At 37.3% G+C, this 26431-nt stretch overlaps 1 protein-coding gene across 1 annotated transcript in view; it reads right to left on the reverse strand.

Annotated features, from left to right (window-relative positions):
* The window catches only part of KCNU1 (potassium calcium-activated channel subfamily U member 1), a 148587-nt gene that overhangs the window by 61525 nt on the left and 60631 nt on the right, over window positions 1-26431 (reverse strand). The window contains exon 19 of the mRNA XM_044226005.1: window positions 10137-10251. Coding sequence (XP_044081940.1) covers window positions 10137-10251 — 115 coding nt within the window. The remainder of the gene's footprint in view (window positions 1-10136; window positions 10252-26431) is intronic.

Below are 26431 nucleotides of genomic sequence, written 5' to 3' on the forward strand. Positions count from 1 at the left end.
AATCTGCTTATGCAGACTGTAAAAACATGTTTCTTCTGCGCTCTCCTTCCTGGTCCCAATAGTCTTTCAAGATTTAGAGTCAGTCACCTGACAAAGGCCCGTGACTTTGAAAAACAGAGGAGTGTAAATTCACCCAAGATGGTTTCTGCCTGCTTTATTCTTTAATATGTTCAACTTTTCCCCCTTACAAATTAGATGTTAAAATTAAAAAAGGAAGAAAGAAAAAAAAAAAAAGAACGACAGATAGAATCCATATAAAGAGGTGAGAGCCTTGTGCCTCTGGGCTCATTGATTTTTTTTTTTTTTTCCTCCCTACATCAGACCTTGTTCCTGGGTGAGCTTAAGGGATGCAGATGGAAATCAATTACTTAGGGTGTGGGTGCCGAGAACTGTTCCTGGAAGACTGAGTTCATAGGCCAAGCAGACACTTGACCTGGCCCTACAAATTCTTCCCAGTTATCGTCTCCCTCTGAGCTATCTCTAAGTCTCTTAAAACTGGTTTCTGGTGTTGATCCACAAAAAGGATTTCTCAAGGATTAAAACAGAAATAAAGCAAGAAAAAAGGAAACATATTACCCATGGTCCTGGCATTGAACACCTATGTGCTAAGCAAAAACTGAAACCAGGGACATCAAGAAAGGGTTGAGAATATTCAGATCTACTCCCAAACGGTGTAAAGCCAGGCACAAGGTTTGGCTGACTATAAAATCTAACAGAATATTTCAGTGGAAGCAAATCTAGCTAATCAGTATGAAAATGCTTTTCATAAAATATTATTTTCAGAACTAGAAATATTAATGTATTCTTACTTATGATAAAATGCAAATATAAAGGTCTTAATCCTAATAATCACTTCAGTCAAGAAATAAGGATTGTGAACAGTTTCATGTTGGAAGACCATTTACACTGTTCATGGTTACTAAGCCATACCTATGGATTAAGATGCTACTTGGAATCAAACTCTGTAGTTTGCTACTCTCCATTTCAGGCTCCTTTAGATTTTCCTATAAACATGTATATATGTATATACAGATGTGTATGAAGTATAAATATATAAAGTAAATCATATATATATTTATACTATATAAATATATTTATACTATATACATATATGATTTACTTTATTGATTGAGTGATTGATTCTTATATAGGAACACCAGAATCTTCCCCCAAAGAGTAATTTATTCACAATGTATGCACTAGTGATTCTAAAAAATATGTATTAAAAATTTCTTCCATTATCTAAACTGAACATTTTACTGGAAATTTGAGACTAAAAATGGCAGCTTCTCTTACACTTATAAATTGCTTTATGATTTTTTTTAACTAGCTTTCTCCCACTAGTACCTTAAATATAGAGGAAATATAATAATACCTACATTTCATTATGAGGAAACCAGAAAGTGGAGAGGCAGCAACCTGTCTGGGTTAAAACTGGAACTGGGATTAGAATTGCAGCTTCCAGAAGAGGGGTCAACCTCATCTGATGGACAGAGGCTCCTGCAACAAAGAAAGCCAGCCTAGCAAGGGCAAGTGGTGGCACCTGGCACCATCTTGTCTGGGAGTAGAGCTGTCTTCCCAATAAGACCCTGGGAGTAGAGAAAACTCTGGGTTTTAAAACAAAAATAAAGGAGTTGTTTCTTGTCTTTACGTAAGGGTTCTCCGTAGAAGTACATATAGTGACCCACTCATTTAGAGCATAAAACAGAGTAACACTGAGAAAAAAAATACTTAATTTCCACATGTTTTAAGGAATGTGACTATTGCTTAAAGACAGGTGGGTTTGTAAATAAAAAAGGAACAGTGATTACTCAGCTTGTCTTGTGGCTTTGGGGAGATTAGAGTAGGTTTTCAAGAAGCCAGGTTATTTAGTTTACTTTTTAGCACTATCTGCAGCAATATTTCAGAGTGAAATAAGTAAAATATCTGTTCCTCTTCATTTGGCAGCAGCAAAGATCTCAGGAAAAAAAAAATAAATAAGAAATATGTAATCCCCACGGTGTAATCCCAGGGTATGGAAACTCACTTCTTTTAAATACCTCCCTCTGGCATAATTGACTTTTCATATGCATTTTAATAATGGTATTTCAGCAGGTTGCAAGGGAATTTTTTTCTTCAGTTGTTGTTGTTGTAAATTATGGTTTGGAAAAAAAAGTGTTATAAATCTAATTGCATTTTCACTTATATTAACAAGTCAGCACAATCTTCCAGCATGTTTACCAAGCAATTCCAATATTTACAGCTGACCTAATTGGTTGTGGGGTAGAAGCAATGAACAATATTTTATTGTCCTTGTAGCTGCACATGCGCTGAAGACAGCTGTGGCAGTGTGCAGCTACCCAGCAACCCTGAGGTTTTGCCTGCCCTGGTTTGCCCGTCGTCCACCAGCTGAACTGAACAGGATGCAGGGAGACCAAGGAGAGTGAGTCCTGGAGTGGAGTGGAGAGGAGTTTGTTAAAGATGCCTTTTCTCAATCTTCTCTTGACAACAAAGACTTCCCAACTATTTGGGGGCTGTTAAAGACTCAGAATGAAGCTGTTCTTGGCAAGTTTGGAGGAAAAATTAAAAATAGTAGCAAGAAAGTTAACAAGGTATTGGGTGAACATCCTTGATATTTGATGCTGACTTGAGGACAATTATGGGCCAGTCTTTGACTTTCACTATCAAAGTCACCACGGTATTTAGGAGCCTAATGTGGGACTAACATAGGTTGCATTCTGATATTCTAACATTCTTGGGGAAAGAGGTAAAAAGATCATTGTTCCTACCAGACAGAGACCATATTGCCTCATGGGGAGACAGGAATTTGGGTCTCCCTTTCTTTTTACTGAAGGTAAGTATAGTGGCTGCTCTGCCACTCCTCAGATTTAAATTGAAATGACATTTCTCTCTAAGGCCTCTGTCTTACCTACTCAAGCTATTGGTGGTAACACAGATGTAGAGTGCTAATACAATTTTAGCAGAAAACTGCTTTGAGGTGAATCTCCAGAACATGGGTTCAATTATTTTGTGTGACAGTCATGCCTCCTGTGTCATGATAATGGCTGACATTCATTGAGTGCTTACTGTTTGCTAGGAACTTGGCCAAGAGCCTTACATTTAGTCTTCTCAGCCTCCTAAGATCAGCGCCCCTTGCTTTACAGAAGAAGGACCTGAGCCACAGTCCAGGAAGTGCCTTGCTCATGATCACATAGCATGGAAGTCATAGAGTTGAGATCTTATTTTCGATAGTCCATTTCTGGCATGTCCACCTTACCCATGGGACTGGGCAGCCTTCTACTCTATCACTCTTGCAACCAAAAAACCAAAATGCCATAGCACACAATAGACTTTGATTTGCGATTTTAGATGTACCCAAAAGGCCCTCATTGAATGTCTCCTGAAAACATACCTCCCATTCTGGTTGATGCCTGAAAACTCATAGTTGGGGGAGTTCTTTAGCTGAACCCCTTGATCCCTGATAAGAGAAAAACTACCCTTGGAAGGGCTAATATTTTCAGCTTGTGTTCTTGTAAATGATGGTTCAGATGCTGATGGGGATAGTAAGTAGCTGGGAAGTATGAGTTTTGGAGAAGGGTGATGGTGGGTGTCAAACAGAGAGCAAAGAACACAGAATGAAAAGTGTGACAATTTTTCCTACATAAGTCATGTCCTCATCCTTGAAAAGAGTTTTACACAGAAACAGTAACTAAGCTTCCCATAATCTTCACCTTGTCTTGTCCTTTATATATGACCTTAAACAAACATGGCCTCATCCCTGCCTTTTAAGAGATTATAAATGACAAAAATGAAGACATGCAAAAACTAACTACTTAATGCAAATAAATATATGCACTCAGTAAGTGATCAGTTGTCCCACTGTAATTTTTATTTCCATATTAGAAGAGCTGCTTCCTCATCTTCCCAACCAACTAAATCAATGGAAATTTCCATACCCGAAAGTCCTAGGAGAATATGACTTCATTTTTCTTAAGACCTGTCCACAGATTAACAAAGAGGTTATAAAAGGCATTTGTCCCTCCTTTATTACAGCCTTCTAAGCTAGTCAGACAGCTAGAGCAAAGAAGACAGGAGTGATGGAAGGAATATGTTGAATTTTCCATGGAATTCCTCGGACATTTTTATGAAGCCTGAAGCTATTTTGTCCACTATTTTTAAGTAATAATAATAAAATATTATTCATTAATCTGAATTATTCACTTGTTTAATAAATAACTGATGAATTATTCCTCTCTATATAGTACTTTGCTAGTATTGTGGCACTTTGCTTCTTAGAAATCTGATATTTGCCTCTAGGTACAAGATAAGAACTAGTTCTTTCCAAATTCTTATTCTTCTACTTACTAGGACCCTAATTCTTTCACCTGTTTTTAGAACTCAGGCTCATTGGGCATAAAAATATAATTCCTACCTGTATATACGTATGTCTTTCTTTATCCCTACCCCCATACCTATCTGTACATGATGCATTCATATTACTGTTTTATTTGGACTTTGTATTAAGACTTGATGAAGATGTTTATTACACTTCATGACCAACCCATACCCCTGGTAGGGATTCCTACATACCCAAATACAATCAGTTGCTATGAGGAGGACATCTTTAGAGGTTCTAGAATCTATAAGACTACAAACATAAGTGCTATCTGGAATCTTAGAGAAAGGTAACTCTGGAAAATCAAAAGCTGGCTGTACAGTATGAAGTACATGTGGGTTTCTAGAACATGACTTGAAATCCTACAGTAAGGGCAAATTCAATATGCATATATGCATAAAAGAATCAAAGAACACTTTGATTTACTAGTTATGGTCTCTATTTTATTCAAATAAAAAAGTCAATGCTTGTCCAGAGGGAAAGTCATTTTAAAAGCTTAAAGGAAAGAAAGGAAGAAAGGGGAAAGTACCCGCTCAGACAATGTTATAACCTCAGTTTCTGTAGAAAGCTCAGATAGGATGTAGAGAACTATGTGTGGTGATTTGTACCCAATATTCTCACCCTGGAAAGACCCTAAAAACTGTTCCTCAGTAGCAGTCCAGACATCACTGAGGTTAAAAGATGGTGTTTCTCTTGCCTGGATCATCTGGGGCACAGAATTTAATAAGATGAGTAGAACTGAGAATAAAATGACAAGAAGGTCCAGCTTTCTTTCCCAGCTGTGTGTGTGGGGGGAGTGAAGGTGTGAGTGTGCATAGTATCTGAAAGTGAGCAGTCTAGGGACAGATGTCTCAGGAGACATCCGTGAGAATAAATTATATAGGCTGGGAATGGGTGTGACAGAAGAGACACAATTTCCCCCAGTTAGATGCATTTCCCCATGTCCTTATGGATGGTACACTTCTGACACTAACAAGCTTCTGTCCTGGCAGAGGATATAATGGCAGTCCTTCTGGATGGACTATAATTTGCTCAGAAACTGAAGATTGCCATTAAATCAGCTGTGCTGGAAGATACTGAGGAACAGCCAAAGAGAGAGCTGGAGCTGCCATGGAAAAGTGTTGCTGAGGGGGAACAGCAGACTACAGGCGGATGTGGACATGGTGAAGTGACCACACCAGTGGGAGGTTCTGTGTCACAGATCTTCACTGAAAACCCTGATGATCTGCTCCGTTGAGCTGATGGTCTGAGGATGGTGGGTGGTAGACAGTGAATGAAATTTTGGAAGTTCTGAAACTTGACCCTCTCCATCTGAATGTGAAAGAAATTGGTTGCAAAAGCATGAAAATCTAAGAGCCAGAAAAATAGTGGCAGAGGAGGATGGGGAAGCAGAACAACAAAAGCAGGGACCATTTTCCACTGGCTCAATTTTGACTGTGTGTTAGGCTTTACATAAGAACTTAATCTGTTATCTTGATTATTATCTATTATATTATCTCTATTTTGCAGAATAGAAAACTGAAGCAAAAAGGCTAAAGAGGATGGTGATCCAGGATTCATGCCTGTTATAGGGACAATGCTTATGACTGGTATCTGTGGGACACTTGACCTTTAAGGAACTAAGGTGGGCTTAGACATTAAGAGAGAAAAAAATGGCACTCATGGTCTCTGGTGTCTCATGGAGAGTATGAAGATGAAGTGGATAACATATGTACATATGATCTGAGTCATAGGTTACAAAGATATGGTGGGAAGGGAAATTACGCAGGAAAGTACAGTATTTAGATTTCAATATAGTCTGTAACAGTTGAATTAAATAGATCCAGAGGGAGGATCTCTAGAGAAGGGCTGATATGCCCAATGAAGACACATCTTTCTGTTGGAAATGGTTTCTTCTCCTGACCCAGATATATCATAAACTGCTTGGAAATTCCTGCCTCCTCTACTTCACTTGATTAGACATCTGTCAATATGTGTCTGAGTTTATAAACACCTACTTTTTAAAAATACTGGATGGTTTAGTGTGGTTGTTGCATTACTGGTTAGTCACTCCATAATGCAAACTAGCTGTATCTAAATCTTTTTTTTTTTGTAATATCTAATTAAAATCAGTTTTACTGAAAAATTAAATAACTATAGAATGGTAGAATGGTTAGAACAGTCTCCAGATCACCTAAATTAGGGTGGCCCTAATAAAGAAATTGGAAATGAGGACTGAGAGGCTATAGGAGCAGTTGAAACGCATTCTTATTTATCATAAAAATTTGCATAAGTCTAACTGGACCACCATGGAAAGGAAGAGGAAATTCATTTTTGCTCTGTCCTATTACATGACCTCTTGGTATAAAGACACAGAACTCAACTGAATAGAGCTACTGTTTGTTTATTAATTCAACAAACACACATTTAACTACTACTTATTAAACAGACTTTTGCGTGCTAGTCTGAGAACCTACCTGCTATTTATAACATTACTTATTCTATGGGAAGAGAAAGACCCCAGGGATGCAAAGAAATATTGGATTATAAATTCTGTATAAGTTAGGACTGTCTCTATTGCTTCAAGTACTAAGAATAGAAGATAGTAGTTTCTGAACTTACTGGAAAACCCACTGGTGGCCTGAAGATTACATCTTTGAAAGCACCAAGCCCTTGTCAGCAAAACTATAAATAATATTATGCTGCTTTGGGTATGTGAATGTAATACTATTAACACATCAGAAATGGATCACAAAGAGCACATACCGCACATTTTATATCCCCCCCAGTAGTGACTACTTGTCTCCATTAAGCCTTCAAGTTTATTTTACCACTCATTGTTAATCAGGACATATGTTTGTCAATTTGTTAACTGGAGTTATCTTTGCCCTGTAAAAGAAAAAAGAAAAGAAAAGAAGAGAAGAGAAGAGAAGAGAAAAGAAAAGAGAAAAACAAAACAAACAAAGACAAAAACAAAACAAAACAAAACACACCCTATTCCATAGCACTAAGTGGAAGAAGGTTATAATTGATCCCATTAACACTGTACTTAAATCAACTGAGCTAACCAACACGGTTGGTGAAATATCACAGAAATGTACCCACAAATGGCTCATGTATATATATGAAATGTGTAACACTAACTGGTAGTATGACTCTGATTAGTTTTAGAAATCTGTAGCTCAAGTGAACATATCTTGCCTGTCAATTAAGAGGTACAGATGACTTCAGCATCATCTTTAGAGATAGTTTGGATGGCTAACTTTCATGATCTCTGACCTTCTTTATGGGCTCTTAAAGCATATTCAGTAATGCCTCCAGCCAGATACGGGGCTGACAGGCCCAGTCTGTGGGCAGACGATGCCATCCAAATCAATCTTCCTTTTAGATGCTTGCTTTGGACCATTTCTTTATTTATCATAGACAGTGGAGGGATTAAAGACAATGGGAAACATACCAATATGTAATTTCATTGTTATAGCTGTGATAAAGAATAGCAGGGGGGAAAAGTCTGTAAAACTGAATGGCTACATTTACATTTAAATATTTTCTGTAGTGTTTGGTATTCATTACTTGCGGATCCTCTATTATCAGAGAAAAAATGTGGGAAAAGAATCAATGACAGCATAAGCATGGCTGGAGCACTTCATGTGTTCTCCTATACGCTATCTTTATATTCTTGAAAACAATTTTTAAATGTAAATCATGTTTTTGTAAGAATTGTGTATTAACATAAACATAACATATACACAAATACACACATGCACAATACCAATAGCTAAGAATGTATTCTTTTAAAAAAAATATTTTATGTATTTACTTGACAGAGAGAGAGATCACAAGTAGACAGAGAGACAGGCAGAGAGAGACGGGGAAGCAGGCTCTAAGCTGAGCAGAGAGCCTGATGCTGGGCTCGATCCCAGGACCCTGAGATCATGACCTGAGCGGAAGGAAGAGGCTTAACCAACTGAGCCACCAGGCGCCCCTAAGAATATATTCTTGAGAAATTTGTGATGTTATGTTTCATAACACTCAAACACACACTCTCACCTCCAGTCAGATAAGCTGGTAGATAAGCTGATAGATAAGCAGGTTTCCCCCTGGCTTTCCCTTGTCGTAGCCTTCAAAGGAGTTGAGATGCCTACTCTCTCCTACCTTTAATCCTACCTGCCACAGGAAACTTTCTGGAACAATCCATCCATCCCTTATTGACCTCTTCTTCCTCTGACCTCCTGGCAGAATCATTGATGTAGCATAGGAAGGAGTGCTGCTTTATTTGGCTTCTGATTTATTTTATAGGAATTCATTTTGTTTACCCAACTAGATTGCATGGGGGTTGAAACATCATTTCTATATATACAAATGCATCAAGCAGAGTGCCTATTTAGCACATGGAGATACTCAATAAAAACCTATTAACCTATTTCCCAACCATCTTAAAAGTAAAAATATTTGCAAATCCCAATTATAGTGAGTAGCTATTTTGCTGTCATTAAGAGTAAGACAAAATGTGAATTTCTGCAATACCATAGCACTTTCCTCCACACAGTTCTTAATACTTTCCCACAGATTATCTCAGTCTGATAAAATGTTGGAATAGAAGGCAAGGAAGGGCAGAATCTGTAAGTCCTAGGACTTCTATGTTCCTCTTGGAAAGTGCACACGGGAAGAAGTAGCACCTTTGGTGGCTCAGACATTAATGCCAGCCTCACCTGCAGGAGTGGTACAATAAAGCCTCTGTTAACTAGGCCCATCTATAAAGAACCCCCAATTAAACAGAAGCATGATTCTTCATATATTAAAAGAAAGAAATAAGTTACTTAAAAAAAGGATCAAGGATTTATTTCAAAATCTACCTCCTTGAAGGCTCTGTACTTACTAATTATAATAAGGAACATCTATTGAGGATTTACTGTTGACCAAGAATCAAAGCACTTTAAATACCTAATCTAATTCAATTAATAGAAAAAACCTACAAAGTATTCATGACTACTACACTCCTTTAATGTAGCAAAACTGAGACACCTAGAAGTAAAGCAACTTGCCCAAGATCACACAGTTTAAAGTGAGCATTTCAACTTAACCCTAACCCTAACCCTCATCTACATTATGTAATGTCAATGCACAATGACCATGTTCTGCTGGTAATACAGGATTTACCTGGAGACAATCACAATCATTAAAAAGTTTCCTGGTATAGTACAGGCACTAACCTGAAATGTTGGCAACATATTATAAAGCTATGCACAATCAACTTTGAGGTGAAAGAACTTTTAGATTGACCCTCTATTTAAAATCAGCTGAACAGATCACCCTCTACCTCTAACTCTGCATTCTGGTTATCAAGATTTTAATATACTACAAGGAAAAAGGAGTGAGGGGGGAGGCATTATTTGACCCTGTTTTGCAGACTGGATAACAAAAGCAATCTCATCATCGGTTTGTTGTAAATAGGTGATGGATTAATAATAGAAATTGGGAATAACTGAAATTTCACCCCAATCTATGTGTGTAGAGTGCCTGAAAGGTGATCAGAGAGAAAACTGAGTACAGGACCTTTGGTTATCACAGGTAGAAAGTATTTTGAGCCACACAGCAAGGAGATTTTTTTGTTTAGCTTACTGACATTGGGAGAAGCAGAGATGAATTTACATTGGTGAGGAAAGATTCCACTGGTCACTATAAGAGCTGATAAAGCCAACATTCTTGTTTACATCACATTTTTTATTGTCCAAGGGTCCTCAGAAACCCACAGGGAACCAGGGTTCTCTGAGGCTCTTACCTGGTGGTGAGGGTCACATTGCTTATCATTTTCTGCTGTCCCCATATCATACAGTCATGCACTGTAGAATCAGAGAATTCTCTCACGGTGTTTTTCTTCACCATCACCGTTGTCCCTGCAAGAACACAGGAATCTTGATGAATCGCCATATCTTTCTGGAAGGTATTTTTTAAGCTATCTCTACTGACTAGGCTTTTGGCTAGGGAGAGGGTGAGATCCTTAGCCACAGATCAATTCTAAGAGGATGGGTTATAGAAATCTCTTTCATTTCCTTCTGCAGAGTTAGTGGGTGGAAAATGATTGTGAGAACTTCAATACCATATGGATGCTTAAATAAGCACCTACTGAGTTGCTGCTGTACCTTCTTAAGACATCACCCCTCTGTCTCACCCAAGTGTAGCATCCAGGGAGCCTTCCTGCCACAGGCAGGGTCTGCAGCCAAGTATGGACTCTAAAAAAGGATCACTATACAAGTCCCCTTCTCCCCTTCTGCAGATACTACTCACGCTGCATTTTATTCTCAGTGGATACTGTCTTTTACTTTATTCTTTCCCTCAAAGGATTCCTTTATTATTAATTTTAACTTTTGAAAAATCTTGATCTTACATGGGTTGGGCCTCAAAATATTTGTGAATTTCCAAACCTGGAAATAACACAAAGGCAAATAATGTTCTCATCTGCAAAATGGGGATGAAGCTGGGACTTCAAAGGGTGACTGTGAAGACAAATGCAAGAATGCTTTAAATGTAATAATTAAATGAGCCATATGAAGCTGCTCTGAGATAGAAAAAAACTGACACATGAGCCATTATTCTTCTTGCACCCATATGTTGGTATTCAATCATGCCTTTCTTATTCCAGGACCCAGATTCAACCTGGGAACCTTTTCAACACACTGGACTAGGGCATCATTACTGGTTGAATAAGAATTGGCACTTAGTATTATGATAAGAAATTATGGTTCTGAAGGATGCTTGGAAGTTAAATGCTTCTCTTTCATTCTCCAAGGACCCTGCATTATCCTTCTGCCTGAACCAAATTCCTGGGTGATCAGAGATGCAGAACGGTCTGAGAAGAAGTTATCAAGGAGATGGACAAAGTCAAAGAGTAGCCATCACTCTTATTCTTCCTTGCCCACCCAAGTGGAGAAAAGAAACATGGCCTTTTCTTCCTGTGTCAATTTAAGAATGATCTGTGTACTAAGACTACTCTTTTTTCATGTGGAACAAACTTTAAATCCACATATCCCCAGATTTTAGACAATGGCTGGCAGAAAGAACCACACAGTATCTTAGTTTCCCTCTTCTTTTGATGTAATGTTTTCTGACCCATTCTAATCTATAGAAAATATCAATTGAGTGAAAACATACTTCTAGAAAAAAAAGAGACCTCCTTTGGATATGTGATTTGTCAACTTAAATCAGCAGTAACTGCCTCACACAGGTGTTCTAAGAGCCAGGTTTGGAATAAGACTGCTCCCTTCCTATAATCCTCTGGTGCCTTCACTTACGTATGGGGGCTTCATGGGGGTTTTCGGATTGACTGGTGTTTCTTTATTTCCTGGTTACCTTTTGCCCTGGGGGAAATGGCTCAGGGACAGAACATCTGAAGAAAATTCTGAGTGAGGACTGACATGTCAACTGTCAGTCTTTAAAGCTAGCCGCTAAGTACATGTGATAGAAGCTGAGGTATGGAACGCAAAAGGCAACATGCCCAAACTGGCTTAGGAACAATGGAACTTTCGGGAAGTCTCTGCTTTTTCAAAGCCTAACTCAGCAGCCAACATTTGCCAGGTATTAAGAAATGGGTGGGAGGGGATAAGTGGGTGAGGCAAATGCTAGGTATCAACTGCTCAAATTTTTTGCTAAAGCTTTGAATCTTCCCTTGTGTCATTCTTAAGAAAATCTCTTCTGAAAACACATTAAAGATCTGTATAATCTTGGAAGCTTTCATAGTTATGGAAGTGTATGCATGTGGGGGTCAGAAAGAGCAGCCTGCAGGAGGGCTGGGGGCACCTCAGGTGGACTGAGGTGGACTGCCTGAAGGCAAAAGGTGAACTGGCCCCATGACCTCTCTCCGTCCCTTCCAACTCTAATTCTAATCCTAATGACCTTTGCAAACTGTCTAAAAGTGTTCTCTCTAGCAGGTTGCAGACACGGCAGTTAAGAATGTGCAACATCTATTGTTGCCCTTGCCCCCAGCTTCTAGGCTGCTTCAAACAACTGAGGAAAAAGCCAAGAATACCATCAAAATCAGAAGCCAAAGTACTCTCTCTCAAGGCAGTTAATAAGCAACTGAAGTTTCCCTGATTACATTCTAAAGCAGTTTGATCACTTTATTTAGTTATATTTTTATCTATCTACAGCTGACCGTGTGTAAATATTTTTTCATATTTTAGGCAAGAAAAGAACAGAATGGATTTTTGCCTTACACTCTAGCTACACTGTTAACATCTTGTCATGGCTTCCTATGACCTCCCTATAGATATTTCAAAGGTTTCTGGATAAAGCATTAGACATCAAAAAGGACATGACATCTAACATCTGTGAATGACTGAAAAGAAGTAAGTCCCTATAAAAAGGCCAATATTTTGATTAAATTTCTCTCTTCTTCAAGAAATGATACCCTTGGAAGGTATAAGCAAGCATTTTCCTCTTTGGCATACGTGATAGGACTGCATATGAAGACATGCCTCATATATAATTTCCATATAGATAGTAGTAATTCTACCCCTTTCTATCTCCTTCAAGAAATCTTGTGACAACAACACTAAAAAGCGATATCATATATTCTGGATAAGAATATGAGATGACTCTAGGAGATGAAGAAGAAACAGGACAACAGATCAAGTCAGTGCCTTCATCTTGCAAAAGGAAGGATAGCATTCATCTATCTGCTTTTTTATTATTATTATTTCTATATCCAATCATGATCAGAAGGTTTTTTTCAAGAAAATATAGCCATGAAGGATGACATGGATTGGCATAAAAAAGAGGCTAGAACCAGGGAAACCAGCTCAGAAGCTATTATAATCACCGGGATGAGACATAGAGAGGGCCATAGCTGAGGTGGAGATGGACACCAAAGATGGGAGAAAATGGAGCCCTGCCGTCACCTATAGGATTAGAATAACAACCATCATGAATAGAGGAATACGAAATACTTGTGCATGGTCTTCGTAGTTATCAAGTTGCTTTCCTTTATATTGAGATTCAGTGGACGTGTGGTCCTTGACCCTGCTTCAGAGAAGAAGAGTCATCTAAGAACCCCTTCTATTCTCTCTCCTACCTAAAGCCACTGGTACAGGAGAAGAGTCCCGCTGATGGGACTTCAGGGCTGCTCAGGTAAGCCAACTCAGAGAGACCACCTGGTACATTCATTCAGACATTTCTATCTCAGCTGTCTGGGTTTGGAATTCTCCTCCCTGGGAAACTGTGGCTGGGGTGGCTCCTATCTTAAAGAGGTCAATCAGTCTTGGATATTAATGAAAAACGTGACCCAGGGATAAACCTTAAAGAGAACTGTGAAATGGGCTAAATTCAAATTTGGACCACAGATCCAAACCACTCCTATCGTCACCTCCTGCTCTTGACTTTTTTCATATCCTCTTTCCAATTTCTTTTTCAAAATTCCTCTCTCCTTTAGGTACGACTCCAGGGCAAAAATTAACATTTTAATGAGGACTCTAAAACAGTGCTCAAGGGGTGGAGATTAGGGAAATCTGGACACAACTTTCCCCAGGGCCATTTTCTTATTGCTCATCTATACCACCACCCCACCAGTGCATACAGATACTCCTATAAGTTCCTCCTTGCCCTGGTTAAGGACCACTACTCTACAGCCTGGGGCATCTGAGATTCCAGTGGTGAAACAGCAGGCAGTGATCTGTCTAGTTAGGGCTGGAGAAGTTCCTGCCCAATAATTTACCTAACTATAGTAAGAAAAACAGAAACACTACTCCTCCTGATTTGAAGGCTAGCCCTGCTAGTCTTCCTGGTCTGAACCCCAAAACGTCAGGGAATGGGCTAAAATAAATATAATCCACTAGGACTTCTCTGCCAATTCTTATTTCATCTGCATTTCATTGATGAGAAAAAAAAATAATGAGATTCTTTTGGAGCTTCTATTCCCACGGGTAATATGATAATTAACATACATATACTTACTATTTTCCAGGTACTGGTCTTAATGCTTTTTATATTAATATGCTCAATTTGTATACTCTTTATGTGCTAATATTCTCATTTAATCTTCTGAGATATGTGATATTATCATCAGCATTTTACAATAATCTGAAGCACAATGAGAGTTTGAATAATTTGCTTAAAGGCACACAGCTAGGAGGTGGCCAATGCAGAATCTATGCTCTTCACTACCACACTATGCTGCCTCTTGGAAATGTTTAGATTATAAATTTAAGTGGAGAACCTCTGATGTGGTTTCAGCTTAGAAAAATGCAAGTAATCAAAGGCAAGAGGGATTATAAATCACTGAACATCAGAACTGAAAAGGGCCATTGAGATGACAAGAACTGCCCAGTCTGGAAGTAATGACAGCACTGAGACCTGCAAAAGTAGCAGATCTTCCCTTAACCACAGTAAATCAGTGGCACAGTTGTCGTTAGCATTCAAGTCTTCTGAACTCTCAATTAGCATAGCAGGAGGAAGAAATTGGTGGGACTGAGCAAACTCAATTAACTCAAGAACGAAATGGTTATTAGAGAAGAGTAGACTGGGGATACTCTCTATTAGAGAAGAGATACTGGGGAAACATGAAATACTCAACCTGAAATTTCTACTAATCCAAAGTCAGAAAATTTTTCTATTTTGCTATCTATTACTAGGTTCTTAAGTCCTTTTTGAAAGCTAATTTGCTGGAAGAACTTCCAGATATTATTATGACTCTTAAATTTCTAAGGTTGAAGAACCCCCTTCTATAGTGATGCCCTTTTGGGCGCATTTTGATGAGGACTCTCTCCAGATTCAAATTCCTACATAAGCTTACTTCCCTAGCTGCCAGACCTGTGAGCATTTCATAGTACTCTGCTGCCATCATCTGGTAAACTGAAGTCAAGAACAGCTGACACCTCCCACTATTTCAGCATCTGGGTACCAGATTATTTGGTAAGAGTTCTCTAGGACACATGGGATGGGCATGCCAGGAGTGATGACTGAGGATCAGTGCCAAGCAGGAAGAAGAAAAGATCCTATTATGAGAAGAATAAAAGATTCTGAGAATTGTGATCACTACAGGGTAACTCAAACATTTGATTATAGGTTAAAAATCTTACTAATTTATTCCCTAGTTATTATCAAATGCATGTTACAGAGATGGGTAAAATTTGGCCTATCTACAAATATGATGTCAGAGCCTTTCTATTTATGGAAAAATCTTTCCCTCTTTAGACTAGAGCAACTTCCTGCTTTAAAATATATATAGTAAGGGCACCTGGGTGGTTCAGTTGATTAAATGTCAGACTCTTGATTTTGTCTCAGGGTCCTGAGATCAAGTTCCACCCAGAATGGAGCCTGCTTAAGATTCTCTCTCTCCCTTTACCTCTGCTCCTCTCCACCCTGCTTGTTCACTCTCCCTTTCTTGCCCTCAAAAAATAAAATAAAATGTAAAACCACGCTTAAAACCTTGCTAAAGGGGTGATTTTTAATTTTTATAAAACACTTTTGTTTTGAAAAGTGGTTAACAAAAGTGCACACATATATGTGTGTATACTGAGCTTGCAAAATTTTGACTTGTATACTATATTTACAGAAATACATCTACTGTGTGAAACCATGCTAAATTTTCGTATATTATAAAGATACATGTAGTGAGATGATACTTTTAATGTATTTTTTCTTTCTTCACCCCTTTTTTAATGGATATTTATCCTATTTATTCATTCTCATCCCTGGCCTCAAGAAAGAGTCATAGGTTATAGAACACAAAAGGAGTCAATATTTGGCTTCTGAATCCAAAATAGGGTCTCAAAACCTATTCAATTCATAATCTTCAGACACCCATTTAATTCACAATCTTTAGATTTAAGCATTCAGTGGCAACCCTATGGACAATAGAGATATCAGGTTACCCTCATCCTAGCTCAAACTGAAGGCAGAGTTTCTACAGTGAGAAAATCAAACCAGGAAGACAAGAGGCTACCACCACTGCCCAGTGCCCCACTCAAAAAGCAGATGTGTTGCTTCGAGAGAAGTCTCCAGCTCTGGAGCAGTGGCTCAGACATTCTGACAAGAAGGAGAGGCAGGCCATTAAAACAGCAAATGCTGAAGCTCTTCCCAAGGGAGCTTCCTTTATTTGGACCAGTGTGGAAAAGTTCAAGCCCAAAGGTGCTTTTGAAAACAATGGTGATTTTGGTGGCAAACAATTAGGTTGAGGTTGGTAGCTCCATGAAAGCAATAAGGTAAACCATAGGCCAGAGTTTACTACAGTGAAAGAAAGACAGGAAAAGAGAGAGCTAATAAGTGCTCTCTTTGGGTCAGAAGGGACCTCAAAGACTGGCCTCAAAAATTAGTCCTGCAACGGGACCCACATTTAATTGAGTAATACCTTAGAACAATATAAGCCTGAGGGTATTGTCAAGAATAATAGAATCAACAGCAACCAGTAGTACACCCCAAGAGATGGGTGTGATACCAACAGAGACAGAAAGATGAAAAGAGAGATCAGGAAAGGAGACAGTACCAAGAGCCCTTATCAAAACCACCATCAACCCCTGCTGACCATGTGCCAAGTCAAGGTTACACTCTGATGAGAAATATCAGAGTCTTAATGCTGCCAGGGGAATAGACTTCAATGAAATAGTCAATCCCAATCACTAATTCATTAATCAAACAAGCAATGACAACAAGCTCTGGTATCCAGAGTTGCTACATTATATTGTCTAAAAGTCTAGTTTTCAACAAGAACAGCAAAATTATGAGATATGTAAAGAAGCAGGAAAACATGAACCATACACAGGGGTAAAAAAAAAAAGAGGCAAACAACAGAAATGGCCTGTGCAAGGGTCCAGATGTCCCACTTAGCAGACAAATTCTTCAGAGTAGCTATTACAAATATGTTTTAAGAATTTAAAAAAACACGATTCAGTAAATAAAGAAAGACATGTTGACAATGTCTTTTCAAAGAGACAATAATAAACAGATGGAAATTATAAAAAAAGGAACCCAAAGGAAATTCTATACTTGAAAAGTATACTAATTGAAGAGAGGCTAATGGACTGAAGAGTGTCCCCCCAGTTCATGTCTACTTGGAACCTCAGAATGTGACTGCTCTGGGCTGAATTGTGTCCTTCCCAAATTCACATGTTGAAGCCCTAACTCCCAGTGTGACTGTATGTGGAGACAGAGACTTCATAGAAGTAATTTAGGCCAAATGAGGACCCTGATTGGATAGGAATAGTATTCTTATAAGAAGAGGAAGAGAGACCAGAGCTTGCTGTCTGCCATTTGAGGACACTGGGGGAAAGTGGCTATCTATAAGCCAGGAACAGACCTCTTTCCAGAAACTGAGTTGGCTGGTACCTTGATCTTGGGACTTCTAGCCTCCAGAACCATGAGAAAATAAATTCCTCCTGATTAAGCCATCCCAGTTCCTGGTATTTTTTTTTTTTCTGCCTACTACAATGACCTTAAAGAAATGACATCCCTACAGACATAATTAGTTAGGAATCTCAAGACGAAATCATCCTGGATTTTGGATGAGTTCTAAGTCCAAAACTGGTGTCCTTAAAAGAAGAAGAGACACAGGAAAGAGGGCCATGTGAAGACAGAGGCAGGCTACAGTGATGCCAACACAGGCAATGGCCACCAGCAGCCTCTAGAGCTAGAAAAGACAACAAAGGATTCTCCCGTGAGCCTTCAGAAGGAGTGTGGCCCTGCTGATACCCTGACTTCAGACTTTGGTCTCAGAACTAGAACAGAATAATTTTCTGTTGTTTGAAGCTACCCAGTTTAATCAAGTGGCTTCTGATTGGCACAGAATACACCATCCCCCAAAGATGTCCACGTCCTAATCACCAGAACCAGTGAGTATTTCATGTTATATATGGTGAGGGGGATTCAAGGTTGCAAATGGAAAGGTGCTAATCAGCTCACCTTGAAAGATTTTCCCAGATTAACCAGGTGGCTCAATTGAATCACAGGAGTTCTTTCAATGTGGAGCACAGAGGCAGAAGATTCAGAGTCAGAGAAGGTAACGTGATGATGGAAATAGAGTCTGAACAATAAGACGTGAGAAAGACCTGCACACATTGCTGGCTTTAAAGACAGACTGGGGCCATAAGCCAAGGAGTATAGGCAGCCTCTACAACCTGAGTAAGCAAGGCCATGGATTCTTGCTTAGAACTTCCATAAGGACACTTTCCAGGTAGACCCATTCAGACTTCTGAATGATAAAATTATGTTAATTTATCACTAAGCCACTAAACATGTGTTAATTTGTTACAATAGCAATTGGAAACTAATGCAGGGCCTAGCAATAGATTTGAGCGCCAGAAGAAAAAAAAAATCAGCAAATATAGGACAGGCTGGGAGGGACTACAATCCAAAAGAGCAAGAGCAGAAGACAGAGAGACAGACAGACAACAGAAAGAGAGAGAAGGAAGATAAATAAACAATTCCAGAAATATGTGGATCCCCAGTAAGTGTACCATATATATGTAAAGATAGGACAAATTAGGAAGAAAAGAGATAAAGGAGGGAGAAAACATAATCAAATAAACAATGAATTAAATCTTCCCAAATTTGATGAAAAATATTATACTACATATATGGGCACACCTTAGAGGTATTGTGGATTTGATTCCAGACCACTTTACTAAAACAAATATCACGGTAAAGCAAGTCAATTAATTTTATGGTTTCCTTGTTCATATATGTCTATGCTCTACTGTGGTCTCAGTGTACAATAGCATTATGTCTAAAAAAAGGTACATAATTTAAAAATACCTTATTGCTAAATAATGCTACCCATCCTCTGAACTTATAGTGAATCACAATGTTTTTGCTGGTGAAAAGGCTTGCCTTGGTACTGATGGCTGCTGACTGATCAGAGTGGTGGTTGCTGAAGGTGGGGGTGTCTGTGGCAATTTCTTAAAATAAAACAATGACGTTTCCTGCATCAACTGACTCTTCTATTGTGTCTCAGGGAATAAGGAGGCCTAATAAGAAGTGGAGTAGCTGGGCAGTGGAGTAATCAGAACACATACCATATATCAATTAAGTTATATGTGTTAGAGGGGCATGGTCCATGGCACTCAAAACAATTGCCATAGTAACACCAAAGATCACTGATCACAGATCATTAAAACAAATATAATAATACTAAATAATACTAGTAATACTAAAGTTTGAAATACTGTAAGATTAACAAAATGTGACACAGAAACATGAAGTGAGGAAATGGTATTGGGAAAATAATGCCAACAGACTTGCTTGATGCAGGGTTGTTATAAAACTTTAATTTGTAAAAAATGCAATAACTGTGAAGTGCAATAAAGTGAAGAACAATAAAATGAGGTATGCCTATATTACTTCCCTATGAGTGTTGTAACAAATTATCACAAAATATTGGCTTAAAACAATATTCCTTTATTCTCTTACAGTTCTGGAGTTCAGAAGATAGAATTAATTTTCCCTGAGCTAAAATCAGGGCATTAAGTTTCTTTCAGCCATTCTAGGAGATAATCCATCTCCTTGAATTTTCCACCTAGGAAAGGCTCCCTGTATTCCTTGCCCTGTGGCTCTTTCCTCCATCTTCAAAGACAATGGCATAACCTTTTCTCTCTCTGAATTAGCTGCCATCTGCTTTCACCACAAGCCCTTTTTCCTTGTTCAGGTAGTTGAATCTCCTCCTTCTGCCTCCCTTTCATAAGGACCTTTATGATTACATTTAGACTCCACATGGATAATCCAGGATAATCTGCCCATCTCAAGATCCTTAATTCAATCACATCTGCAAAGTTCCTTTTGTCATATGAAAATAACATTCACAGAGTTCAGGGGTTAGAGTATGGCTGTCTTTGGGGGCCATTATTTACTCTATTACATTACACATCCAAAGATATCAGTGAATGCCAAACAGGATAAGCACAAAGATATCCAGACACAGACATATCATAGGAGCAATGCTGAAAGTCAAAGACAAGAAAAAAATCTTAAAAGCAGCAAAAGACAGGCAAAACTTGACTTACAAGTGAAACCCAGTGAGGTTAACAGATGACTTTTTATCAGAATGAATGGAGGCTAGAAGGCAGTGGGATGATATACTCAAGGTGTTGGAATAAACTGTCAACCAAAAATTCTATATTCAGTAAAACTATCTTTCAAAAATGAAATTGAGCCACACACACAAAAATGATAAAGACTTAATAAAGTTTGTTTCTCCATAAAAACAAAGAATAAACTGACAAAAATGGTCAGAATGAATTTTTTCAGAATTCTGAAAACTAATCAGCAGTGATCCAAGAACAATAGTCCAGAAAAATGAATATATCTTCATTAAAACAGAAATATTTGTGATGTTTTAACTTACATTGGTCCCATCTCCAACTCCCTAGCTAATTAGTAACCTTGAAAAATAATGCCCCATATTCCTGGTGTCAGAGGGAGTAGAGCAGAACTACATTTCTTTCAAAGCCTTATTTCCAAAGGAGAGTCATTATTTGACTTGTGTAGTGGTTCCCTGGATGATGCTACTTGAATGACTTGTCTTTTTTCAACCTTATTTAAACTTACCTAGTTCTAAAACCCTCTATCCAGTAAGCCATAGAAAATGTTTTAGTATCACAGCTGTGTGAGAAAATGGATAAAAGGGCAAACAATAGACTAAAAAAAGTTTAAAGGAAAAACTGAGGAATAAGTTGTCCATGGACACTTTAAAAAATCCTAGAACAGTCCTGAAAATGCAAACAACATACATGCCCAGGACTCCAGGAATATACCCAGATGTGTTCATGCTGAGAAGGTCTTAAGTTCTCACCTCTAACTGACTTGATGTTCTGTTCAAGCAGGAAGTGAAGGCTAAAGCAGAGTTGACAACTGCCTAGCTGAATATTGGAGGCATGTCTCAACAAAAACACTAAATCCTTTGACAAATACTGGGAGATTTACTGGTTGCAGGTATTTAACAAGATCTCTGTCCAGTTAATAGATGGCCACTAAACAAACACAAGAGAGAATTAAGTGGCTACAAATGACAAAGAAGAAGACATTATATAGTCCATAAAAGTCACTAAAATAATGACAACTACAACAAACAGTAACAACAACAAAAAAAAAAACACTAGGGAATAAGGTGGGTGAAATTTGATTTCCATAATTACCACATTTATATTTGGAATGTCTAATTTTCAACAAAAAGTTATGAGACATGGAAAGAAATGGAAAGTATTATCCATACACACGATGAAAAGCTATCAGTAGATACTGTCCCTGAGAAAGCCAGACATTTCATTTAGTAGTCTAAGACTTTAAATCTATTAAAAGTTATTTTAAGTATGTTCAGAGAACTAAGGGAAATTAGAGCTAAAAACTGAAAGAATATGAGAATGATGTCTCACAAAACAGAGAATACTAATAAAGAGTTACAGTTATTAGGGGAACCTGGGTGGCTCAGTTAGCTAAGCATATGCCTTTGGCTTAGGTCACAATCTTGGGGTCCTGAGTTTCTTGCTCAGCTGGTGTCTGTTTCTCCCTCTCCCTCTGCTGCACCTCCCAGCTTGTACTTTCTGTCTCTCTTGCTCTCTCTCTCTCTCTCAAATAAATAAATGAAACCTTAAAAAAATTAAAAAATAAAAAAGAGTTAGAATTATTAAAAAATATAAAATCCTGGAGTTGAAAAGCATAAGAACCAAAATAAAAAAATTAGTTTAATTTGAGATCAAATATGAGCATCCTGAAAAAAGAATCAGCCAAGTCAATGATAGGTCAAGGGAGATTATCCAGTCTGAGTTACAGGAGAAAAAATAAAGAACGAAAAGTGAACTGAATGTGAGAGATCCTCTGGGATGCCATATAAATGTACCAACATCCATTCAATGGTAGTCACAGAAGGAGAAGAGAGACAAAGCATAGAAAGAATATTTGAAGAAATAATGTCCAAAAACTTCTCAAATTGGATGAAAAGCATTAATCTACACAACCAAGAAGGTTACAAATTCTAAATATCATAAATTCAAAAAGATCAACATCTAGATACTCCATAAAAAAAACTACTGAAACCCAAAGAAAAGGAGAGAATACTCAAAGCAGCAAGAAGTGACTCATCATGTACAAAGGATCCTCTATAGGACTGACAGCTGATTTCTTTTTTTCCTTTTTTAAAAAATAGTTTATTTATTTATTTGACAGAGAGAGAGAGCACAAGCAGGGGGAACAGCCGACAGAGGAAGAGGGAGAAGCAGGCTCCCCGCCAAGAAGGGAGCCCAATGTGGGAACTGATCCCCAGGACCTGAGATCATGACCTGAGCTGAAGGCAGATGCTTAACCAACTGAGCCACCCAGGTGCTGCAACAGCTGATTTCTTATTATAAACAATGGAGGCCAGGAAGCAGTAGGATGACCTATTCAAAGTCCTGAATGAAAAATTATCAAGAAACAATTCCATATTTGCTAAAACTATTCTTCAAAAATTAAAGATAAATTAAGACATTTTAGGACTAAAAAAACCTGAGAGAGTTCATTGTTTATGAACATAAAAAGTCCTACATCAAATACAAATAGGAGTCCTTGAATTTGAAATAAAAGGACACCAGGCAGTAACTCAAATCCACATGAAGAAATAAAGAGCATTGGTGAAGGCATATTTACATAAATAAATATAAAAGAAAATATAGAGCTTTTTGTTTGTTTGTAAACTCTTTTCTTTCTATCTGATTTAAAAGATGAATTTATAAAGAAATAATTACAAATTTATGCTGATGGCCACACATATGTAAAGATTTAATTTGTGATGATAACCTAAAGAGAGGAAAAGGAACTATATAAGAACACAGTTTTTGTATAGTATAAAAACTAACGTGGCATTAATCCAAACAAAATTATTATACATTGTGAGGGTAACAACATATTCCAGGTCAACTATCAAGAAAATAACTAAAAAATATATATGAAAACAAATAGCAAGAGGTTTAAAATGGTACTCTAGAAAATACCTAACACAAAAGAAGGCAGTAATAAATGATTTAAGAAACAAAAGAGATGTGACATGTTAGAAAAATAGCAAAACAGCAAAACAACAGTTGTAAATACTAATTTATCGGTAATTGCATTAATGTGAATGAATTAACCTTGCCATAAAGAAGCAGAGAGGACACCTGGGTGGCTCAGTCAGTTAAGCAACTGCCTTTGACTCATGTTATGATCCCTGGGTCCTGGGATCGAGCCCCACATCAGGCTGCCTGCCCAGCAGGTAGGCTGCTTCTCCCTCGCCCTCTGCCTATTTCTGACCTTGTTTGCGCTCTCTCTCTGTCAAATAAATAACTAAAATCTTAAATAAAATAAAATAAAGAAGCAGGGATTTTCAGAATGGGGAAAAAGAACATGATCCAACTGTATGCTACATACAGGATACATACTTTAGATTCAAAGACCCAAGTAGATTGAAAGAAAAAGGATGAAAAACATTTTACTCAAATGGTAACCGAAAGAGCAGTAGAGTGGTTACATTAATGTCACACAAAATAGAATTTAAGACAAATATATTACTAAAGACAAAAACATTTTATAATGATAAAATGGTTAATCTACTGCTAAGATGTAACAGACTCATAGGCACATAACAATAGAAATCCAAAATACATGATTCATAAAACTAACATATTTAAATGGGGAAATAGATAATTCAACAATAATAACTGGAACTTTAATACCCCCCTTTCAATAGCAGGCAGAACTATCCATTGTTCTATCAGCAAGGATCAGCAAGGAAATAGAAGACTTTAAAAAAAAAAAAATGAAACCTATAACCCAACCTGACCTAACATCTATATAACATTCCACTCAATGAAAAAAGAATACAGACTCTTTTCAGCTATACATTGACTATTCTCCAGGATGGATCATATAATAGCCCATAAAATAAGTATGAATGTATTTAAAGGAATTTAAATCATACAAAGATTTTTTATTTAAATACAAATCATTTTGTTCTTCAATAAAAATGAAATGAAATGAAAAGTCAGTAACAAAGGAATTTGGGAAATCCATAAATATGTGGAAACAAAACAACATATGCCTAAATAACCAATGGGTCCTGCCCCTACAAATCACAAGTGAAATTATACAATACTTTTAGATAAATATGAAAATAAAAACATAACTCATCAAAATATGACATGCCCCTAAAGAGTGCTTAGAGGAAATTTTACTGATATTAATTCTTCTGTTTATTTAAAAAGAAAAAAAGATCTAAAATCACATAACCTAATCTTTCATGTTAAGACATTGAGAAGAGAAAATTAACTCATATCAAATTGAAAGAAGGAAATAATAAAAATTAGAGTATACACAACTTCATTAAAAGCTTGAATAACAGTAGATTAAAAAATTAAAATTGATTCTTTGGAAACCCAATAAAATTGACAAGCATTTTTTGCAAGACTGGCCACAAAAATGAGGAAATACTCATATTACTAAAATCATAAATGAATGAGCAGAAATTAGGCAAGAAAATGAAATAAAAGGCCACAAAAAAGGGTATTAGAGCTAATAAAACAGGTTCAGTAAGGTTGCGGAATAGAAGATCAATGCCCAAAAATCAACTGTATTTCTAGACCCTAACAATGAATCATCTGCAAATGGCTTCATTTTGGATCATGATGTCAGGGTTGTGAGTCAGAGCCTCATGTAGGGCTCTGTGCTCAGTGCAGAGTCTGCTTGAGATTCTCTCACTTTCCATCTGCCTCTCCCCGCTGCTCATACTCTTGCTCTCTTTCTCTCTAAAATAAATAAATAAATAAAATCTTAAAAAAGAAAGAAAGAAAGAAAGAAAATATTTGCATTTAGAATAGCACTAAAAAGAATAAAATACTTAGGAATCAACTGAACATGAATAGTATAAAACCTATCATCTGAAAATTATAAAACACCATTGAAGGAAATTACAGGTATAAATAGATATAAAGACATCACATGTTAATGCGTTCAGAAGACGTACTGTCTTAATAACAATATTTCCAAAATTGGCTTACAGACTCACCAAAATGCCGATCAAAATCCCAGGTGGCTTCTTTGCAGAAATTGACATGTTTATCCCAAAATTTGTAAGGAAATGCAGGGACACAGAATAATCAGAACAATCTTGAAAAAGAATAACAAACTTGGAGGACTCATATTTCCAGATTTCAGAATTTAATACAAAACTATGGTAGAGAAGTCAGTGTGGTACTGACACAAAGCTAGACATACAGATCAAAGAAATAAAACTGAGACTCAGAAATAAACCCTCACCTTTGCAGTCCATTGTTTTTTGACAAGGGTACCAAAAAGAGTTCAAGAAAAAGTGATGCATGGACAACCGAATATCCACGCTGAAAAGAATGAAATTGGATCCTCTCCTCAAACCAAACATAAAAATCAACTCAAAAAGAATCACTGACCACCATGTAAGAGCTAAAAACAAAATTCTTAGAAGAATTTTATGTTGGAGTAAATATTTACGACCCCAGGTTAGCTATTCCACAAAAACACAAACAACAAATGATGAAATACATCACTGGACTTCATCAAAATTTAAATTTTGATGAGGAAATAAACTTTGATGAAGAAAAATTATATGAAGAAAAAAAGACAAACCACAAAATGGGAGGAAAAATGAAGAAAATAGGACAAACCACAAAATGGGAGAAGATATTGGGAGACCATACATCTGATAAGGGACATATATTTAGAATATATGAAGACTGTATACAACCCAATGATAGAAAGACAACAACCCAATTTAAAAAGTGGGTAAAGGATCCAAATAGACATTCCAACGACATACAAATGGCCCATAATATCCTCACAAAAGATGCTCAACTTCATTAGCCATTAGGGTAATTCAAGTTAAAACCACAATAAGACACCAATTTATACTCATTAGGATGGCTATTATTTAAAAAGGGGGGGTATTTTTTTAAAAAGGATGTGGAGAAATTGGAACTCTTACATATTGCTGGTAGAAATATGAAATGAGGTAGCTGCTGTGGAAAACAGTATAGCAGTTCCTCAAAGAATTAAACATAGAATTAATATCTGATTTAGCAATTCTACTGCTGGATATATACATGAAAAATCACAAGC

Source organism: Neovison vison, chromosome 11, assembly GCF_020171115.1.
Source record: "Neovison vison isolate M4711 chromosome 11, ASM_NN_V1, whole genome shotgun sequence".
In the NCBI taxonomy this organism is placed as follows: domain Eukaryota; kingdom Metazoa; phylum Chordata; class Mammalia; order Carnivora; family Mustelidae; genus Neogale; species Neogale vison.